Raw genomic sequence first — 21,521 nt, forward strand, 5'->3', positions numbered from 1 at the left:
GATTGACCCTCCTGGGTGACTTTTGAAAACTGGACTTAGGCTCGAGAGTTAGCCCGGACTCTGCTCCTGGGATTGCCTCATCCCCCCTTCCATCCACACCGACGAGCCTCTCACCCGGGTTGGAGAGAATTTCAGCCCAGACTGGCAGGGTGGTGCTCTGGTAACCCATTTGCTTCGCCACTGCTAACCTCCAGGGATCAAAAATCATGACATTGGCCCAAACGAGCATGAGATTTTTAAAGATGATACTGTGGGGGGGTTGGTGGTTCCAATTTTCCCTGAGGACAATTAGTGTTGCTAAACTTACCAGGGAAGGGAATTTCGGCCTCCACTGCAGGAGTTCTCAGCCCCACATCTGCCCACCCCCCTGCCCAGCAATTAATCCTGTCCCCAACCTCCACCTCAATCTATCCCCCAGTCTCCCATCTGCTCAGCCCATTCCCCATCCCCAGATCTGCCCAGCCCCTCCCATTTCGGCCCCTGTTTCCCCCTCCCTGAGTTCAGCTCCCCCCTCCATCCCTCAGTTCAGTTCCCCTCACCACCCCCTCAGTCCGAAATGGATACCTCTGCGATGGGAACTTCTGGGAAATCTTTGGGCAGCAAAACTTTTCAAACTAGACAGAATAACGTGCTAGAAAATAAACTTTAAGGAAGAGGTCTGGGCCAGAGGGTTGCCCGGGGACCTGAAAGGTCTTTTCTTTCTCTGTTTTCTAGGAGCTGGAGCTGTGAGTGGAAAAAATAATCCAGAATGAATTTTGCTGAGGCTCATTAACATACCATGTGGAAGAAGACTCCAACCTCTGGCCTATATTCCCATTGTTCCTCTAGACCATCCGACACTGGACTCTGGCAATGGTGTTGTGACTACAGAATCCCCCGCTGGCCGCTGCAATAGCAACAACCCGTGACAGCTGCACAGATAGGGGCTGCCTTTCAGCGAGGCCGGCTGCACCTTTGGCCCCGTTCTCCCCTGCGTCAGTCTCTTGCCTTGCGATCCCCAAGCACCACTGTCGGGGGCAGCTCCTGCTGTTCCTCGTGCCCTTGACTTTGCCCAGAGCGGTTCCTGGTGATACACCACTAGCATAGCACTTCGCCGGAAATGCTCGGAGGGTTTATTGCTATGAGGCTCAGCAGATATTTTAGCCCTTCCAATTAACGAACGGAAGAGCCTGACTCCATCGGTGCCCGTCCTCTTGAGCAGCCCTGACAACCACCTTCCAGGGAAATGACCTGCATGTGCTAATGCAATGACTCCCTGCAGCTTCCTGGCTGCCAGAGACAAGGTGACCTGGACTCAGATCCTGTGGCTGGTGTGAGAGGCTTCATGACATCAAATCAGTTACTGGAGAATCTGGGCATCTATTCCCCCTCTCGGCTAGTTGTCTCTTGCCTTGAACTTAGATCCTAAGCTCTTTGGGAAATGAACTGTCTTTACGGGGCCTAGCACAACGGGGCCGGGTCCTTGGCTGATGGCCAGATGCTCCCACAATACAAATATATCAGTATTAATTCCTGAGGATGCTCTTAAAATCAACAGCTCAAATTTCCGCTTTCACTCGCACTGCTGTAAAGGCCAAGTATTTCCATGGACCTCAGCGGAATCACACCAGCTTTACACCTGGGAAACAGAGCAGAATTTGGCCTGAATTAATTCTGAGCATAAGCATGAGCTGGGAGGATCTGGCGGAAAGAGCAGAGTTCTTATCTTCTATGTTTGGGGTACTGAGGAACATACTGATTCAGCTGGCAGAGAAAGTGCTTGCCAGTGGCCTTGGCATGGAAACCAGCTGTAGCAAGTGGAGGGAGCGAAGGCTACCTGAGAATTAGTTATTAAGCATTTTCCTTTTTCTGCATTCTTTATTAGAATTAGACCAGCGGTTGCCACGAACTGAAAGCTCAGGGATGAGTCAGACACAAAGCATTCAGCATCTCTCCAAGATCAGGGTTCATGGGGCGTGGGGATCAGCCTGGATGATTCTACAGAGATTCTTGGCATCCTGTTTTGGACCCCACATACAGCACGGAGCCAAATTGCCAAAGGGGGCCACCAATTTTGGGTTCCCCCAAGCTGACTTCAGATGCCTAGCACCTCAGAAAATCTATGGTGTCTCAAGTTGCCCCCCTCACCCCAGCTCATATCCCCAAAATGTCTGCTCTTAATGCCTAGAGAGATGGATAAGCCCAGGCTGCAGAAGGACAAATCGCGTTCTCCTCAACTGCTGGTTCCAGCAGCAGATGGAAACAAATTGTGTGGATGAAAGAAATGAGTTGGGGGTCTTGAAGGAGCAATAGCCAGGGGTGACACCACAATCTATTTGTCTCCGACACTATGACCAAGTGGGAATGTTCTTAACGGTTTCTCTGAATACTGTGTGAGTGCCTCAGTTTCCCCTATGCAGTTCTTAAGTATCTAGGTGGTGGGATAAGGGTGCGTGATTGTTACAGAGTCCTAGAGGGCCAGTGTGACGCTGTCTGCACAGAGAATGGCTGACGCCCTGTCTCCTGGCAACTGATGGCCTGGGCCCCTCCCCTACAAAGGTGCCAACTGAAGGTGTTGGAGCACAAAGAGACCAGGTGACCTCCTGGCCCAGGGAAAGAGACAAAGACCAGAGGAGGGGCTGGAGAGTTTCAGTTTGGAGCTTGCTGGGGAAATGGAGTGGGGGCCAGATGGGGCTCTGGCCTCCCTGGCCCCAAGATGAACCCGTCTAAGGGGTCCTGATCTCTGTACCGACAAGCTCTGTTTTGGACTGTGTTCCTGTCATCTAATAAACCTTCTTTTTCACTGGCTAGCTGAGAGTCACAACTGCAGAACTGGGGTGCCCACTGGCTTCTCCAGGACCCCACCTGGGCAGACTCGCTGTGGGAAGCGCACGGAGGGACAGAGGATGCTGAATGCTCCGAGGTCAGACCCAGGAAGGTGGAAGCTGTGTGAGCTTCTTGCTCTGGAGACAGTCTGCTCCCAGAGAGGAGGCTCCCCCAGAGTCCTGCCTGGCTTCGTAGGGAGTAGTTCTAGAGCATCGCCCTGTGACTGACGCCCATCACTGTAGTATGGAAACACTGGGCAAGTGAGATCTGCACGGTGAGATCCAGAATGTGCGGCGCAGATTGCAGAGACTCAAGCACGACCAACTTCTAGAGCCTGTTCGTCCCCGCGAATGGACGTTTCCAAGGTCTTCGAGTCATCCATCCCCACACACACCACTCCTCAGCCCAGGGACGGCTTCTTTCGGCCTTGATCTGTCCTGCAGTGATTGTCTTTCCATGGGCACATGCTGAGCCGCTGCTTCAAACGCTGGACCTGCAGCAGCCAGTAGGCTGGGTGCAAAGAAAGGACCAGGCCCTGCCCCTTCTCAATTCTTGAATTCAGCAGCATTTCTTTAACCCACCCATGGGGCAGGGCCGACTTTTCCCATTGGTTGACAGAGTCCCGGTGATTTACATCCAGCCTCTTTTTTAGGGGGCTTCTGGGAGGTTTGGCTTGCAAAGCGGGAGCGGGAGAGTGCCTGGCCGCATGTGCTGCACCCATGGCGATCTTCGGGTGGATGCTGATTCTCCTGTGGTGGAGCTGTTGCTCAGGTGAGTTTATTTCCCTGCTAATCCCGCCCCACCCTGTACATTGGAGGCTACTGAAAAGGCACTGGGAGTGTGGTACTGGGCTATTTATCCTAACCCTGGGGTGCTTGGTCCAAGAAAACAGGGAGGGCTAGCTCAGTGGTTTGAGCATTAGCCTGCTAAACCTAGGGTTGTGAGTTCAATCCTTGAGGGGGCCACTTAGGGATCTGAGGCAAAAATCAGTACTGGTCCTGCTAGTGAAGGCAGGGGGCTAGACTCAATGATCTTTCGAGGTCCCTTCCAATTCTAGGAGATTGGTATATCTCCTATTATAATATTGCATTGTTCACGGTGCTTGCTGTCCTTTCCATGACTCCAGAGGCCAGGCCTCGACTGAGGGAGGCTGCGTCAGGCTGGCAGCTAGTGGCTGTGAGTCCCATGGGGGCTGTCTGCCTCCAGCAGCCTCTGTAAAGAATCCCCCTTTATAGCCAGGCCCACCAAGTTCTGTCTCTTCTCTGCCTCGAGGGCCATGGTCTGCCCTGGGGCCAGTGGCACTTGGGGTGTGGTGGGAGTTTTCCCCTGCAGAAAGGGGGGGAGTGGGAGGGAGCAGGGGGTAGGAACTGAAAATCCAGGGAGTCTCCGGGGCCTCTCTTGTTCTGGCCTGGGCAGGGATATTCCCGTCCACGGGAAGTACAATTGCTTGCTGGGACAGTGAGTGCTGACGTGAAGCAGCCTCTATCCACCAAGGGTAGCCAAGGACTTAGCCCACTCTCTGGGAGTTGCAGGTGTGCGTGATCACCGGGACCGGTGACTTGGTCTGGGGGAGTGGGACCAGCAGGCATGGCATGATGTGTAGGGTCGTTAATTCTGGGGTCTAGCCCCTGCACTGCTTTGGGGGGAGGGAGCGCCCCTACATAACTCTAACACCCTGGCCAGGCCACGCTCATCTTCTCTTCCCTTGTCTGTGTGCATAGATGCTGGAACTAGGGCGTGCTGCTGCACCCCCTGCTTGAAGTAGTAATAACAACCCAAATCCCTGGCTTCTGCCTTCAGCACCCCCACTATAAACCTTGTTCCAGCCTGCGTGTGAGCCCCAGGCATCTTGGAATCATTTCAGGAGGTCACATCCTGTGACGAACTGAGAAAGTTCTTAATGTTTTCTCTGAGTACTGTGTTGGTGCCTCAGTGTCCCCATGGCAGTTCTTAAGTATCTAGCAGAGCAAAGGGCCAGTGCCCCTAAATGCCTGACACTCTGTCTCCTAGCAACTGATGGCCTGGGCCCCTCCTCTGCAAAGGTGCCAGCTGAAGGTGTTGGAGACAAAGGGATCAGGTGACCTCCTGGCCCGGGAAAGGGGCTGAGGAGAGAGGAGGGGCTGGGAGGGGTGGTTAGTCTGGAGCTGGCTGGGGTCAAGGGTGGAGGGCAGACCTGGGGGTCTGGCTCACTGCCCCCCAGAATGGACCCAGCCGAGGGGTCCGGTTCGCTGTACCTACAAGCTCTGTTTTAGACCCTGTTCCTGTCATCGAATAAACCTCTGTGTTACTGGCTGGCTGAGAGTCACATCTGACTGCAAAGTGGGAGTGCAGGACCCTGTGGCTTCCCCAGGACCCCGCTGGGGTGGGCTCGCTGTGGGAAGCGCACGGAGGGGCAGAGGATGCTGAATGCTCCAAGGAGAGACCCAGGAGGTGAAGCCGTGTGAGCTTCTTGCCCTGAACAAGTCTGCTCCAAGGGAGAGGAGGCTCCCCAAAGTCCTGCCTGGCTTGGTGGGGAGCAGTGCCAGAGCATCGCCCGGTGACTCCGTGACAACTGGTGGCAGCGGCGGGACGTACTGCACCCCGTGAATGGCGCTGCTTGCAGTAAGTGACTGGGGAGCAGTAAAACAGAGGAGGGATAATGAGGACCAGGCATGCTGAAGGCTCAGAGTGGGACGGTTTCAGGGGGCAGTTAACCTCTGGGAGTGTGTGACCAGCGAGAAGGACTGTTGGAGTAACGGGGTCCCCCTGAGGATTGCAGCGAGCAGTCTCAGGGGCGGAGGAGCTTGCCGCTCGACCCTGGGAGAGAGAAGGATTTTTGCAGTAGCAGGGTTCCCCGGGGATTGCAGGAGCAGTCCCGGGGCGGAGGAGTCTGCAGCTCGACCCTGGCAAAGAGGTGGTGATCACGAGAAGGGCTGGCACACCAGGGGTTCTTCCTGGAAACCATGGGGGAGCCAAGAGCACACAGGCCTGTGAGTCCAGAGCCACTTGGGAACGGTGAAGTGATGGCCTATCACCATCTCCTTGAGAAGGACATTGTGATCCTGTGCACAAAGAGAGGGTTACGCATGGGGAAATTCACCAAGGCACAGTTAATCGTGCAGTTGAAGGAGAAGCACCGCTCTGAGGAGCAGATTCCTGGCCCAGATGGGGCTACAAGAGGATCTGAGAGCAGCTGGAGCATCAGCCAGGCATCCCCGGGAGTCTGGTCCCCAATCAGACGAGGGTCTTCACGATTGGGTTCCCCATCAGGAGATTGGAGACGGATGGGATGGGAGCAGAGCCCGAGAGAGCGAGAGGACCATGAGAGAAAGGAAGAGCCCGAGGAAAAGCTGCAGAAGAAGCAGCAGCAGCAGCGTGGACTGGTGATGGTGGAGCAGAGAGACATAGGGGGCTGCCCAGGGGTCAGTGGGGAAACACGCCTGCGGGGGCGAGACCCTGGGACAGAGAGAACTGTGGTGGTGCAGCCCCAGATGCTGAGGGACTGTGGGACCTGGGTGAAGTTCCCTGGGGTGAAGACCCTCGCCCTGCCTATGGCCCAGATCCCTGTGCAGACCCAGGAGGGGTTGGGCTGGCTGGTCGTTGGGGTTCTCCAGGATATCGGCTGGGAGGCCCTGTTGGGGGGTGACTGTCTCCCCATGGGACAGGATCCAGGCCCCGCTCCTGTAACGGCCGAAGGTTTGAATTCAAATCCAGGGAACCAATTGGCTAGGATGGAAATGGTCAGTGAAAATGCAAATAACCTGGCTGGCAGGCGGGAGGGGCTGCTGGGCTCAGGATACCTGCCTACCTGTAACCAGCCCCCTGGGGCTGAGTGGGAGGGAGAGATGCTCCCCGCCCCCCTGCACACCGGAGAGGGGGCTCACGCTGGCTCTGATGCTGTGACCAGAGCAAAGAGCTCGCTGCCTGGCCCCACTGGGACAACAAGGGCAGCACTGAGCACGGGGGGAGCTGAGACCCCAGCTGAGTGGGGGGACACCCAGGCAGGGCAGGTCAGCTGCCAAACAGGTTTACCTGGTCCAGACATGCTGCTGGGAAGTGATTACACAGCAGGGAGGGAGCTACCAGGGACGGGGCTCGGGGGGGCTGTGACCCCAGGCCCAGCCAGCGAGAGGGAGCAGGTCCCACTCCCTGCCCCAGCTGCTGAATCCCAGACCGAGCTGCAAAAGGATCCCTCCTTGGAGAAGCTGAGGGAACTTGCTGGCCACAGCGCTGCAAACCTCCTTGGGGAAGGCTGCAGGGACAGAGTCCTGCAGGAGGAGGGATTCCTGTACCGGGAATGGGCTCCCCAAGGGGAAGTAGAACTGGGGGGAATCGGGAGGCAGCTGGTGGTACTCCAGGAATCCACAGGGCTCTTCCCATTTGAGCTGCTGGATGGGAGGAGAGTGAGGGGACCCCTGGACCTGAAGAGGGAGGATTGGATGGAGAAGGGGGAAGACCCCCGGGGGGATCTCTTCCCTGAGGTGGGAGCCAATCTCCCCATCAGGTGTTCCCCATTCAGAGTCATTGGGAAAGGAACCCAGAACCTGGAGAGAGAGGTCAGGAACATGCTGGCTTTAGATGGGATCCAGCCGTTTTACAGCCCATGGGCCTCACCCATGGGGCTGATCCCCAAGGGAGACAGGATGATCTGGTTTTATGGGGGCTATCAGAAGCTTAAAGCCATCACAGTGTCCAATGCCGACCCCATGCCTAGGCCTGGGGAGATTCTAGACAAGCAGAGGGCGATGGAGAACTTGGCCCTGGCAGACACTGATAACGTGTGCATCTTTAGCCAGACCTGGGAGGAACAGGTGTCCCAGGTGAAGAGGGGGCTGGGCTGCCTCAAGGAGGTGGGACTGACGATAAAAGCTGGAAAGTGTAAGGTGGGACGGCAGAGGTGTTGTGTCTGGGCCACAAAGTGGGAAGCGGCTGCCCAAGCCCAGAGCTGGCAAAGGCCAAGATGGGGGCTCTTAACCAAGGGAGCCAGAATTGCAGCCCAGAGTGCTGGGAGAAGACCCTGTCCCAGTTTGAACCCCAGGGGTATTGGGGATAGCAAAAGGGTTCAAGCCGCATAAACCTTCTCACATGCGGCCTGCAAGTGCCATCAAGCACACCCGACCTAAGGGAGGGCGTGAGACTGGACTGTCCTGGTGTAACTCACACCAAGGAATGGGAGAGATGCTGGGGCATCCATGGGAACGCTGGTGGGTTCGAACTTCCCCAGGTCACTGGCTGGAGTGACCTCGCTCAGTTCGGTCTCTAAGGGGGGAGAGATGTGACGAACTGAGAAAGTTCTTAATGTTTTCTCTGAGTACTGTGTTGGTGCCTCAGTGTCCCCATGGCAGTTCTTAAGTATCTAGCAGAGCAAAGGGCCAGTGCCCCTAAATGCCTGACACTCTGTCTCCTAGCAACTGATGGCCTGCGCCCCTCCTCTGCAAAGGTGCCAGCTGAAGGTGTTGGAGACAAAGGGATCAGGTGACCTCCTGGCCCGGGAAAGGGGCTGAGGAGAGAGGAGGGGCTGGGAGGGGTGGTTAGTCTGGAGCTGGCTGGGGTCAAGGGTGGAGGGCAGACCTGGGGGTCTGGCTCACTGCCCCCCAGAATGGACCCAGCCGAGGGGTCCGGTTCGCTGTATCTACAAGCTCTGTTTTAGACCCTGTTCCTGTCATCGAATAAACCTCTGTGTTACTGGCTGGCTGAGAGTCACATCTGACTGCAAAGTGGGAGTGCAGGACCCTGTGGCTTCCCCAGGACCCCGCTGGGGTGGACTCGCTGTGGGAAGCGCACGGAGGGGCAGAGGATGCTGAATGCTCCAAGGAGAGACCCAGGAGGTGAAGCCGTGTGAGCTTCTTGCCCTGAACAAGTCTGCTCCAAGGGAGAGGAGGCTCCCCAAAGTCCTGCCTGGCTTGGTGGGGAGCAGTGCCAGAGCATCGCCCGGGGACTCCGTGACACATCCCCAGCTTGGGATTCTCAGGGAGTCAAGAGCTTGTTAATGGGTCACCTCAGGTGATGAGCTACTCAGATGTCTAACTCCCTGCCAGCTGGACTGCTCCTTGCACTGGGCTGGGATAGATACCGTGCACGGCCCCCACAAAGCTGTGCAGGCTTCGTGTCCTTTCAGCTCCCCTGGGCTGGTCTTGGTGGGGAATGAAGTGGCTGCCAGTAAGGCGAATAAGATGACCCTTCTCTTCCAGGAGCTGAGGGCAACCTGCAGCCTATCCCCAAGTTCGGAGATGTCTATCACGTTACAGGTAATGCTCCAGGAGTGGGCTTAACCCTGTGTGTTCTGGGGGCTGTCCCAGGGAGTTGGTGTCTTAAGGGTGGGAGTTCTGAGGCTTAATTAGCATTTGCAAGTGCTTGGAGATCCTGGCTGGAAGGTGCTGTAGAATCACCCAGGGACAGATTTTCACAAGTATTTAATGCAAATAGAGGCTGCCTTAGGTTGGGTACCTAATTCCCCCTGGAAATCAATGGGAGCTAGTGAGGTGCTTATCTGCAGCTGTGGGCACCTAAATACCTTTGAAAATGTGGCCCAAAGTTCTTTTGCAGGGCAGAAGTGGGGCTCGGCTCCAAGTCAAGTTTAGCCTGGCATCTGGGTGCAAGGGTTGGGTGGGGAGGGGGTTAGCTCTTCTCTTGAGCTGTTAGACATATCTGGCTTGAGAAATCAGTCCCCTCCAGGTCTGGGATGCGTTCCAGCCACCAAAGCTGCAGAGCTGGGTCTCGGATTCAAATCAGACCCCCCAGCCACACAATGCAAAGGAGTGCAGCTTTAAGGCCCTGTTAGAATACTGTTGTCCAGGTTTGTTCCAGCTGTATATTTTGAAAGACGGTTGCACCTCCTCTATTTGCAGAGGTCTGGCGAAGGTCTGTGTTTGAATGCCACACTCCCGTGTAAGATTCCAAAGAGCAGGGAGGAAAGTAATTCTGTAGAAGCCGAGATATCACCCTGCACACTCAGAGCTGCAGGCTCAAGTGCCACAAAGGCAGGAGAGGGCTGGTGTGTTCCCTCCGCCCTGTTCTCATCAGTTTGGTTTCCAGGACTGCAAACATTATGCACTGCAGCACAGCTCTTTGGGGGCCGAGAGAGGAGCCTTCCACTCCCATTTCTCAGTGCACTAGGAAGGAGGTGCATGTAATCTAGTTCAACGACATCTTGAAACAACCTTAGATCCCCCCCGTCCCCACCTCTAGCCCCTTTTGGACCCTGGCAAAATGAGCTTTTTCGCCTCGGGAGTGGTTTGGACAGGACCCCTATTGAGACGAACTTACAACCTCCTCCTAGCTGGGCAAGGACCCTGGGCCCCCTCCCGACAAGCTCTCAGTAGAAAGGATGTCTCTGGCAACTGAAATTTACCTCTGTGCTGCCCCATCCCCCCCAACCCCCCTCTGTCGTGAATTCGCAGCCCTTAATGATTTGCTGTGCAAATGCTGAACCACAAAACCAGCTTAGAGAACATTGGGCCAACCCCTTACTTGGCTTTTATACCTTCAGGGAGAGTTTGCCTGGGTACAGGGTGAGCTGGGGCTCAGGATTAGGCTCCTGTGTTTAAAATCAGCAGGTGGGTTGCTCTTAGCTGCCCCTGCATTGGCCCTGCAGCTGGGGAGCGCTGTCTGACTGTATGGACGAGGCTGGCACACCATCGCTAAAGCGATTAACTAGAGATATGACTTGGTCCCTCGGTCTCTATGGGACAGGCTAACCTGGCTCCTGTCACCTTGTGTCTTGCAGGGGTTATCAGCCTGCCCTATGCTGAAATCAATGAGCCCTTCGAAGCCTGGTACAACCTGAGCGGAGGCCAGAGCCGCATCCAGTACTACCACGGTAGGTCACCTGGATACTGTTGGGGTAGCGGTCCAGGGAGGCAGCGTCCTTTCCCCCTTATGCACAGTGAATGGATTACCCATGTCTGGCTGCACGGCCAGGCTCTCTCCTCTGAGTGCAGCTAGTGCTGCGGATGGGTCTCTGTCTCAGGACGCCTGGAGAGGCAGCGCCTGGGCCAGGGCCCTGCAGGCTAAGACGAGATCAGTTTAAGTTCTGTGGTGCCGATAAACTGAGCTTTTGGGGTGTAGCGAGGAGCTTAGGATCTGGCCCCAGCATGTTACCAGAGCTGAGGTCCTGACGCAGGCAGCCCCCCAGTGAAGCCCGGGGGTGGCAGAGAGGGAAATCCAAGCCAGGATGCTCGGGATTAGGCCCATAACTCTAGTTTATTCCGTGATTCTTTGCTAAAAGGTGGTTAATGGCTTCAGGTCACAGCTGCTTCAACTAAACTGGCCACCCTCCCCTGTCCAGCAAGCCGGCTTCTCCTCTCCATGCCTGCCAGCAGCACACCAGGGCAACACCATTGGCGAACGAGTGCTGAGCAGGAGGGGAGCACCCGTGAGCACCCCATTTACTCCTACTTAGCAGCTTGGGGGAGTCCCACTAGTCCCACTGCAGTGAATGCTGGGGCTACCTCTAGCCCCCGGCATGGCCCTTGTCTCCCAAACGCCTGTCGCTCAGCACAGAGTGACGCTTGCCTCTGTTATGCTTCCCATTGCCCTCAGGGAGGGCGTGAGTGCCCGCAGCACTGTTGTAGCCCTCTGTGGTAAGTGCTTGCCCTGGGTGCGTCCCTGCAGGCCAAGTGATCACGTACCAGCTTGGCTCTGTGCAGCCATTCGGCGCCAGTTTCAAGGTGACCCCAGAAACCACAGAAACCCAGGTGAATGTTCGGAAGTGCTTCCGGGTCAATGGCACGGCCGGGGATCTCATCAGCCCGCAGAGCGTCTTCCCCCACCTGGACGGCTTCAAGGTGAGCCCATGTCTCACGGGACCTGCCAAAGAAGGGCCCCGGATGCCAGGCGTCCTGCTCGGCGAATGGAGTCTCCTTCCCCCTGCCCCCCGAGGAGACCCTTTAGCTACCTCGCCCTGCTCCATAGCACAGGGCCATTGGCACACGCGCCATGGGGCTCTGCGGCAGACTAGTGCATGATGGGTAATAGCGCCAGCATACCCCTTCCCCTGGCAGCGATGTGACAAGCCCAGGGCCAAATCCAGCCCTGCCCTAAGCACGGTGCATTGCCACTCAAGTCGGTGGAGCTCGTGCCAGGGCTGGCTGTGGGTCAAACTGTCCCTCCCATGGGTGCGCAAGTGGAAAGAGGTCCGGGGAAGCCTGCCCCCATCCCCCTGTACACGGGCCCAGGGTAATCAGCTGAAGGGGGCTAGGGACTTCCCCCTTTGTGTGCCCCCGGAGAGAATGTCCCCACAAGAGGGGGGGTCTAGATTGCCAGCCCCGAGGCGTGAGCTTGGGTGACTGCTGTACAGGGAGCCTCGGTCCTGCGGCTCAGAGTGCGCACAGCTGCTGGCCAGGACGCCGCGGGCAGCGCTTCGCGTGTGCACCGTGTAAGATCTCTTGCTCCGGCAGTTAGCTGTCCCGCCTCATCCGGAAACACAGCCCCTAACGCCCGCTGCCTCCCCAGCCCGTGCGGGAGGAGTCCTACAAAGGGCAGCTCTGCACCGTGCTGCAGAGCGTGTCCTACTGGGGCCGGAAGAAAAACGTCTACACCTTGTGGGTGGCCAGCTCCGCCGACGGCCCCGTGCCTGTCCACTACGAGATGCGGGGCTTCAACAGCCTGCTGGGCTCCCACTACGACAAGTACGAGATCGACTACAGCGGCTTTGCCCGCAGCTACCCGGCCGAAGTCTTCAGCCTCCCACACGGTAAGCGCACTGCTGCCCTGGGCTTCCACCATCCCACCCATCACTGCAGCATGGGACTGTAGATCCAGGTGAGACACTGCCCATCCCCTCCATACCATGCATGCGCTTCTGGCTACAGCAATACCCAGCCACGCCGCAGGCCAACACCAGGCAAAGGGGTTGGTGAACATTGATGTAACCCTCCCCTCCCCCCACAACTCTAAGGGAATTACTCCAGATTAACAGCCATGTACCAGCACAATCTGGTCTACTCTCTACCTATAGGCCAACCACAACTTTATACTGCAGCAAGAAGTGAACTTGTGAAGATGCAGCTTGATTTATGATTGGACAGAGCGAGGTCCAGCAGAGGGCAACGAAAATGATTAGGGGGCTGGGGCACATGACTTACGAGGAGAGGCTGAGGGAACTGGGGTTATTTAGTCTGCAGGAGAGAAGAGTAAGGGGGGATTTGATAGCTGCTTTCAACTACCTGAAGGGGGGTTCCAAAGAGGAGGGATCTAGACTATTCCCAGTGGTAGCCGATGACAGAACAAGGAGCAATGGTCTCAAGTTGCAGTGGGGGAGGTTTAGGTTGGATATTAGGAAAAACTTTTTCACTAGGTGGGTGGTGAAGCACCGGAATGGGTCATCTAGGGAGGTGATGGAATCTCCATCCTTAAAAGTTTTTAAGGCCCGGCTTGACAAAGCCCTGGCTGGGATGATTTAGTTGGTGTTGGTCCTGCTTTGAGCAGGGGGTTGGACTAGATGACCTCCTGAGGTCCCTTCCAACCCTGATATTCTATGATCAGATACAGTCAATCCTGCTCTTGATAACTTCTGCCCTTCCAGTCTGCTCCAGGGATAATCTGTGCCTGCCACAAACTTGTCCATAACAGTTGTTTCTGCTTCTGTCCTTTCTAGGTCTAAAATGCGAGCACTGGCCTGGCGCAGGGCCGGAGCATCAGATCCTGGCCAATCCAATGCAGGAATTTGTCGGGAGAATTAGAGAAACAGACAGAGTCCATCACCGGCTGTTCCACCACTACAAGGAGAAGTTTAGGAAAACGTACCGCACCGAGAAGGAGATGGAACACAGGAAACGTACCTTCATCCACAACATGAGGTACGGGGCTATCTGGGAACGGCAAGGAGGAACAAGAGGGTTTGTTTAAACATCTCAAGGAATGTTTCTCAATGAAGCAAAAAACTGGTTGCTTGATAGAAATGTCTTCTAATAACAATGGAAGAGACTCCTGCCTGGCCTGTATGGGGCTGCGCTGGGGTACTCTCTTGATGTGCCCTCATGTTGTATGCCTGGAACGAACCCAGGACACAGCGTGACTGTGATTTTTGGTTGCTGTTCTTTGGGTGCACAGCTCGAGAGTTCGGGACTCTCGGCCCCCGCTGAAAATCCAGCCCCAAGTGTCTCCAGCTGGGCACCCAAAAAAATCCAGGGGTTGGGGTTGGAAAGTTTGGCTGCAAACCCCTGGCCTCTCCCACCACACGTGGGGCAGCCCCAAGCTGAGGGAACTCCCTAGACCACTAGAAGTGAGGCAGGCTGAGTCTCTTGCATGACATTCCCCCCCCCACCCAAGAGCAGCTTAGAGGGTCTGCATCACGGCCCATGGAACCTGACCCAGATACTGTCCCAGGCCCTTCCCTCTCGTTACAGGGCTGAGCTTCTCCAGGCTTCAGACTAGGGGTCTCCAATCAGCTACCCTCAGCAGGTGGGAGGAGGAGGTGGCTTCTTCTGGGATTGCTTCTCCCATGCGCCCTGGCATGGCTAGGAGCCTCCCATGCCCATGATGATTTTTGGTTTTTGGGGTTACTGGCTGCTGGGAGGGTGGCCACAAGCCAGTGCTGCTGCCTGCTGCCTGGCTCTCCCTCTCTTAACATCATCCATCCCCTCCCAGGTACGTCCACTCCAAGAATCGGGCCAACCTGCCCTACAAGCTGGTGCTGAACCACCTGGCCGACCGCACCCCAGAGGAGATGGCCGTGCTGCGGGGGCGACTAAAGAGTGGGGCCCCCAACAATGGGCAGCCGTTCCCGTCCGAAGCATACAAGAGCCTCGTCCTACCAGAGAGCCTGGACTGGAGGCTGTACGGTGAGCGAGACAGGCCAGGCTCTGCCTCTCATGGTAACCTGACAATGGTGTAGCAGGGAGTCCAAGCGCTGCCTACGGGGCTTTCGTCTGGAGCCGCTGCATAGGACAGGCTAAGAAGGGAAACAGGTCCCAGAGAAAACTAGCTCTGATGCACTGAGAGTTCCCTGCCTCTTCCTGACCAGAGCTAGCATAACCCAAAATAAGGGCACAGGCCTATGTCTCTCTCTAGCGACTGGGCCGTAGGGTTCCCTACCTCCTCCTGACCAGACCCAGCGAAACCCAGACTAAGGGCACGGGCCTATGCCTCTCTCTAGCGACTGGGCTGTAGGGTTCCCTACTTCCTCCTGACCAGACCTAGCGAAACCCAGACTAAGGGCACGGGCCTATGTCTTGCTCTAGCAACTGGGCCATAGAAGAGGGTTTGAGTCTCACGCGGCCTCCACCTAATGGAGCATGTCTTTTAGCTCAGGCAGTAGCAGCGGCTGTTTTAAGCTCTGAGGGTCCCAGGTTCAAGCCCCACAAAGGGCCAAAGTGGGGTCAGTTACTCTCTGCGAAAAGGAACTTTCCCGCAAAATGGCCACTTTCCCATGGAAGAATGTGGGAAACATGAAAAACCCCAAATTACCTCACTGCAAACGCTCCTGCCCTGTAACCTCTCCCTCCCCAGGCGCCGTGACCCCAGTGAAGGACCAGGCCGTGTGTGGCTCCTGCTGGAGCTTTGCTACCACCGGGGCGATGGAGGGGGCCCTGTTCCTCAAGGTGAGAGCCCAGCTGCCTTGCGTGTCTAGGGAGGGAGCAGTGCAGAGTCTCCGAGGCAGGCTGGGGCATCGGAGCCCACACCCACTTCTCAGGCTCCTGCCACTAGTCTCGATCCTCTGGGCTGGAGAATCCACCCCCCCGGCCGAGCTGCATGGGCCTGGTAGTTGAGGTTTGAGCCCTGAAGGGGAACATGGCCTTGCTCCATGCCACGGGTGACCTCTGGCACCTGATCAAGAGGAGCTACTAGATGTGGAGCATGGTGTGTCTGGTCCTGCTAGACACAACATGCCTGGGAAGCGGAGGCCACCCCTTACTGGGGAGAGGAAGCAATTTGGGGGGGAGAATCATCCTTGAATGGGACAGTGGGCAGACGGGCACACTCCAGTGACCCCCCTCCCCCCATGCGCAGGCCCTGGGTGGAGGCAGTGCCCAGATGGAACCTTTGGTTCTTTTGGCTGGAGGAGGGAGACAACTAACCCCTCTGTGAGCCGGGGGTTGGTGGGGAGCCCCAACCCCCATCTCCTCTGGGCTTTGTGCATTACTGGGACGCTGGATATCTCGGCCGGGACCCTGACTTTCTCCCGGTTGCCCCCCAGACTGGAGTGCTGACCCCGCTGTCCCAGCAAGTCCTGATCGACTGCTCCTGGGGCTTCGGGAACCACGCCTGCGATGGCGGCGAGGAGTGGCAGGCATACGAGTGGATCAAGAAGCACGGTGGCATCGCCAGCACCGAGTCCTACGGGCCGTACATGGGCCAGGTGAGCGCTAGGCTGGCGTCGGAGGAGAGCCCAGAGCCGTCTGGGGGAAGATTCTGGGAAGGGCTTCGGGGCACTGGGCACCCTCGTGCCTGCTGTCTCCATGGGGGGTTGAGGGTGCTTCGTACCCTATCTGGGGCCACTTCAGACACTGCCAGGCCTGTCAGAGGCAAGACGGCCTTGTGGTTAAATCAGGCTGCCTCTGTGACCCCAGGGAGCTTGCCCCCGGGCAGACTGAGCAGGGCCGGATTTCCATTAGGCACAGCAGGCCCGTGCCTAGGTGTGCCTTGCCTCTCTAAAACTGGGGGCAACGCACAGGGGAGCGGTAGGCGGGGGGGTGGCGCTGAAGATGCTGTGCCTAGGGGTGCGTAAGGTGTAAATCCGGCCCTGGTGCTGAGCAGCTGCAGAGCCCCCTGCCATCCAGTGCAGACGGAGGTGCTGAGCACCTCCGGACCGCCGCCCTCCTTCCCTGCCTCAGCTCTGCGCCCATTAAATGGACTCAGCCCTGCCCTGCGTCCCAGGCTGGCTGAAATGTCACAGCGCCGGGGGCTGCGTCGGTACCCAGACAGGAGAGCGGTAAGGCTGGCACTCCCACCCTGCAGCCCCTTGTGCAAGAGCGGGACTTCTCCCGCATGAGCCGCTCCATTGAACTTGAGGAGATGATGGCTGTGTGTGGTCAGAGCCTGCGCGACCGCTGTCACTGACTCATCCTAACCCTGGCAGGGGCTGGAGGGGGCCTGTGTAGACCCAAACCCCTGATGCAGGATGGGAGAGATTTGGGTTTAGTGTTTCTCCGGCAGGACCAGTGAAAGTTCCTCCTTAGCCTGCCTTGTCTGCTCTGCCATGATATCTAGATGGTGCCATGCAGGCGTCTGGCTGAAGGGCAGGGCTCTGGATTTGGCTGCAGTAGCCTTGTCACCCATTTCTCACACCGGCCTTTCCCCTCCAGAATGGGTACTGCCACTACAACCAGTCTGAGCTCATAGCCAAGGTCGCTGGCTACATCAACGTAGACCCCGGGAACGTCACCGCCCTGAAAGCGGCGCTCTACAAGCACGGCCCGGTGGCCGTGAACATCGACGCCTCCCCCAAGTCCTTTGCTTTCTATGCCAACGGTGTCTACTATGAACCTGCCTGCGGTGAGTCTTGGGGTGCGCCGGGCTCTGCTGGGGGAGGACTTTGCTTGTCTCGAATTGGACAAAGCCAGGTTCCCTGCGGGCAGAAGCAGCTGCATTGATTCCCGCCACAGCTCGATCAGACCCGTGGTGCATCTCGTCTGGGATGGACCCTGTTAATTAATCATAACATCACACAGCTTTGTGATTGTGTTACTTCCCTTGGCCTCCATGTGTTCCTCTGAGCTCCAGATCTAACAGGGGTAACTCTGCTGAACTGTGACTGGAGCCGCCAGGGCCAGGTCCTCGAGGGTTCAACATAACATCACTAAAACTAACTTTCAATAAAAACAAAGGCTACAGTCCCATCCCCCCCAGCTGCTTCAGAGGGAGGAACAAGAAACTCCTCATGGAACAACCTGCCCATGGGGGGAGCTTTTACGCTAGCCCCATACAGAGCATGACTGCCTACTGCCCTAATGCAGGAGGATTCAGAACTCTTATCTTTTATCCCGCCTAACCTAACTGGGGATGTTCCTTCTCTATGTCCAATCTATGAACTCTTGCTAAACTCCTGGCCTCCGGGATATCCTGTGGCAATGAGTTCTGCAGGCTAATTAGGCATGGCATTAAAAAGCATGTTTTAAAATGTTTCCTTTTTTAATTCATTGGGCAGCCCCTTGTTCCTGGGTGGCATTGACCTTCCCTCCCACTCATGATCTTGCACCTCTTTTTATAGCCCCCCCCCTTATTCATTCCCCTCTATACTAACTCCTGTAAGGCAGTCATACGATGAATATAGGAAGACATGTAGGGTGGTTCCTCTGCACAGGGCATGGCCTGCTGGCCTCCTGCAGGCAGGATCCCACAGCCCAGTCTCTCACCTCCCAACAGAAGGAGGCTAAGTCTCCTCTCCTTTCTCCTAGGAAACAAGAGCACAGAGCTGGACCACGCGGTGCTCGCCGTAGGCTATGGAGTCCTGCAAGGGGAGAGCTACTGGCTCATCAAAAACTCCTGGTCCACCTACTGGGGTAATGCCGGCTACATCCTCATGTCCATGCGGGACAACAACTGCGGGGTGATGACGGCAGCAACGTACCCCATCCTGGCCTGAGCGTGGACGCTGCATGCAGGGCCTGTTCCCCCAGCCTTGCCTGAGAGACCAGCTAGCCCTGGGGAGAGAGACCCATTCAGCTGCCTCTGGCTGAACTCTCACTAGGCTCCAGTTACCTCAAAAGCTCAGAGGCCTGACAGCAACTCTCTGGCTGGGGCAGGTCACTCCTGGAGTGTTGCTTTAATACCCACATACCTTCAGCTGATTCCCTTAAGGCCCTGTGAGAGGCTGGGTGGTTTCCAAGCTGAGGGGCCCCCTGCACCTCGCACCACCTTGGAACAGATGCTCCACAAGGCAGGGACTGTGCTGATGTGTGTCTGTGCATCACGGACACCTGCCACAGTCACCGTGCTTATAGCGTGTCAAGCGGTGAGTGGGGGGAGGGCAAGCCACAGACGCTGGGGGCAGAGGGAGAGCTAAGCATGGCTGCTACTGAGTGAGGGGATAGATGCCAGCACAGCTGGCGTCTCTGCTACACTGCGCAGCAGAAGGCTGCTGGATGCATGGAGAGCACCAGGACAATAAACTCTAGGGGAGAAGTTTGCTGTGTCTGTGTGTTTGGAGGGGGGTGGGGGAGCTGGGGGAAGCAGGGTTTGGCTGTGTCTTGCCCTCACTGCTGCCTGACTCTGCCCCAGGGAGCGGAGCAGGGCCCCCCTCCTGCTGGGGGCAGTCACAAGGCAGGGCACGTAGCACCTCTCAAAACTCAGCGTTCCTACAATGTTGCGGGTGCCTCTCCATGGGAGGGGTGAGGGGAAAGGCCTGGCAGTGCAGGGCTCCTCGACCCAGCGCTGCCCTCGCCCATGGCTCAACCAGCCTGGCTCCTGCTACCAGCCAGACTCACTCAGTGGGGAGGGGGTGCTGTAGTTCAGTGGAGAGTCCGAACAGCTGCATGCCCCGGGCTGGCGTGAGTCAGGATTGCTCCAGGGCCAGCAGCGGAGCTGTGCCAGTTTATAGCCACAGAGGTTCCGTCCCTGTGCCACAGGGTTCACTCACCTCCTTGTGGCCGCATCTGGGGATTAGCTGCACTCCAGTCTGCCACCCCCTTCTTCGCAGCGTGCCCCTCAGCCCTAGAACTCAGGATGCCCCCTCTTTGCGGTTCAGCCCTCTGGCTAGGCCACTATCGTCCTCCCCTTCCAGGGTACCAAAGTCCCCCTGGATCAGCTGTCCTCACGCCACTCCAGACAGCCTGGTGGGGAATCCTGGGCCAGCCTATTGCGCCGGGTCCGGACCCTATGCCTGCTTGCTCCCAGATCCTGTTGCCACCTATCAGGTTAATTGTGCTAACAACCTGTTCTGCCTTGGGTGGGGTGGGCCTGCCATCACCCCCTGGGTATAGGCACTGCCTCATTCGGGGGTGTCCTTCCCTCCAGGGAACCCCTTGGACACAGGCTGAAGGGACATCTGCATCCAGGGGTGAAATGGCCAGTGGGGGCCTGGTCAGACACGGCCTGTGATTTTGGGTTCAAGGAAACTTTCCAGAGTTAAGAGGACTTCCTGGGCTGGGGCTGAAGGAGAGGGCTGGGTGGGGGATCAGGTGTCCACCACAATAGTGCGGGCAAAGAGCAACGCTCCCAGGAACACACCGGCAGAGCAGGTACAGCCTGGGTTCACCTGGAGGAAAGCCCACCACTTATCAATTCAAGGAGCAACCAAATAAACATCCCAAGAACATTCCGGTTCTACCAAAACTACTCCTGCCCCGGCTCTACCTGCCATGGGGGCGGGTGTGTGGCACCACTGGTGTGATGAACGTCACCCAAACCTCAGCCCACCAGTGGCTGGCTTATACCTGAGCTGGGGCTGACCAGAACTTTGCATACAGCTCCCCTAACAAGGGAACAAAAACCCACTTCCCTTTCAGTCTCCTCTGGCCTGCCCTGGCTCAGGACACAAAGATTTCTGATGAAGTGGGGATTCACCCATGAAAACTCATGCTCGAATATGTCTGTTAGTCTATAAGGTGCCATGGGACTCTTTGCTGCTTTTACAGATTTCTGTTTGCGCCCAGCCCCTGAACTTTGCCCCGGCCCAACTTTGCCGGGTAGCATTGCTGACATATTTCCAGTAACAAAGGAACAGCGTGAGCACAGGCCGTAGCGTTCTGCGACAGGAGCGAGAAAACCAGTAAGCTGCACCGAGGAGTCCGCCCCAGAGCCTCCCTTCCCCCCCCCACAAGTCCCCAAAATGCCCTGACGGATGTTAAGACTGGTGCATGCACAAGTGAGCAAAACAAAAAAGCAGCCAGGCTCTGGGCCAATTGCTGCTGCTCTTGGAAAAACAGAGAAATTCAGTGTTTGTTCAGTGGGAACAGACAGTCAGGGATCCGCCTCAGCCCAGCTGTGCAGGGGTGTTGCAATCATATCAATGGAGTAAGAAAGAACAAAACAGCAAGAGGCATCTAGGAGGAGGAAGTGGGGAGTGCATGGGGTTTTCCCAGCGCAACAGTGGGCAGGTCACAGCTTATCACCAGTGACCGCTGTTGTACAGTGGTAATGGGGCAGGATCAAGCAGAAGCTTGGGCCTCTACTCCCACCTCTGCCACTGACGCATGCCAGGACTCTGCGTAAAGCACATCAGCACCCCAGGCCTCAGTTTACCCATCTGTAAATTGGAGCTTACAGCTGATGAGATTTCTCAGGTTTGGTTAACGTTCCCAGTGGGACACTCTGGCTGGAGCAATAGATATTGTGCTGGCTCGGAGGAGAAGTAGCTGCAGTGGGAGCCAGCTGCCTACTCTGGTTTTGTTTCAGACCCTCCGGCAGGGTGTGAAGGGGCAGCAGGGGGATTTTGATCCACGTGGGGGGCAGTGATGCTTTTCCCGGGCCAGAAGCCACTCTGAGACGCACTTTCATTTTCTTCGGAGAGGCTGCTCGTGAGCAGGCGCCCTCGAGTCACTATCGCTTTCCCTGGAACAAAAGTGAACAGGCACAGCTGAGCTGAGCGTTCGCCTCTGCGGCAGGTGAGCCCTGGGGAGAAGGGCAGCGCTACCCATGGCTCCTAGACAAGCTTCTCCTGCTGGCACTGACACCTCGAGGAAGGGGATGGCACCAGAACCTTGGAAGGAGGCTGCCGATGTGGGCCTGATTCTGATCCCCCTTGCATGGGCTTTGCACCGGTGTCACTCCAGACACTTTAATGGAGCGGGCTCATGATTTACGCTGCTGGGACCAAGAGCAAGATGAAAGCCTGCTCCCCTCCGGCCCCAGACGGG

At 56.8% G+C, this 21,521-nt stretch overlaps 1 protein-coding gene across 1 annotated transcript; it reads left to right on the forward strand.

Annotated features, from left to right (window-relative positions):
• Positions 1 to 3,472: 3,472 nt before the first annotated feature.
• Positions 3,473 to 18,310, forward strand: LOC127038972 (digestive cysteine proteinase 2-like). Its single transcript, XM_050932031.1, has 11 exons — positions 3,473 to 3,576; positions 8,976 to 9,032; positions 10,511 to 10,603; positions 11,398 to 11,570; positions 12,238 to 12,478; positions 13,382 to 13,583; positions 14,374 to 14,567; positions 15,235 to 15,326; positions 15,923 to 16,084; positions 17,031 to 17,220; positions 18,123 to 18,310. Exons 1-11 carry the CDS (start codon positions 3,525 to 3,527, stop codon positions 18,308 to 18,310), a joined length of 1,644 nt encoding a protein of 547 aa, XP_050787988.1. The 5' UTR covers positions 3,473 to 3,524.
• Positions 18,311 to 21,521: the final 3,211 nt, after the last annotated feature.

This window comes from Gopherus flavomarginatus, chromosome 22, assembly GCF_025201925.1.
Source record: "Gopherus flavomarginatus isolate rGopFla2 chromosome 22, rGopFla2.mat.asm, whole genome shotgun sequence".
Lineage (NCBI taxonomy): Eukaryota > Metazoa > Chordata > Testudines > Testudinidae > Gopherus > Gopherus flavomarginatus.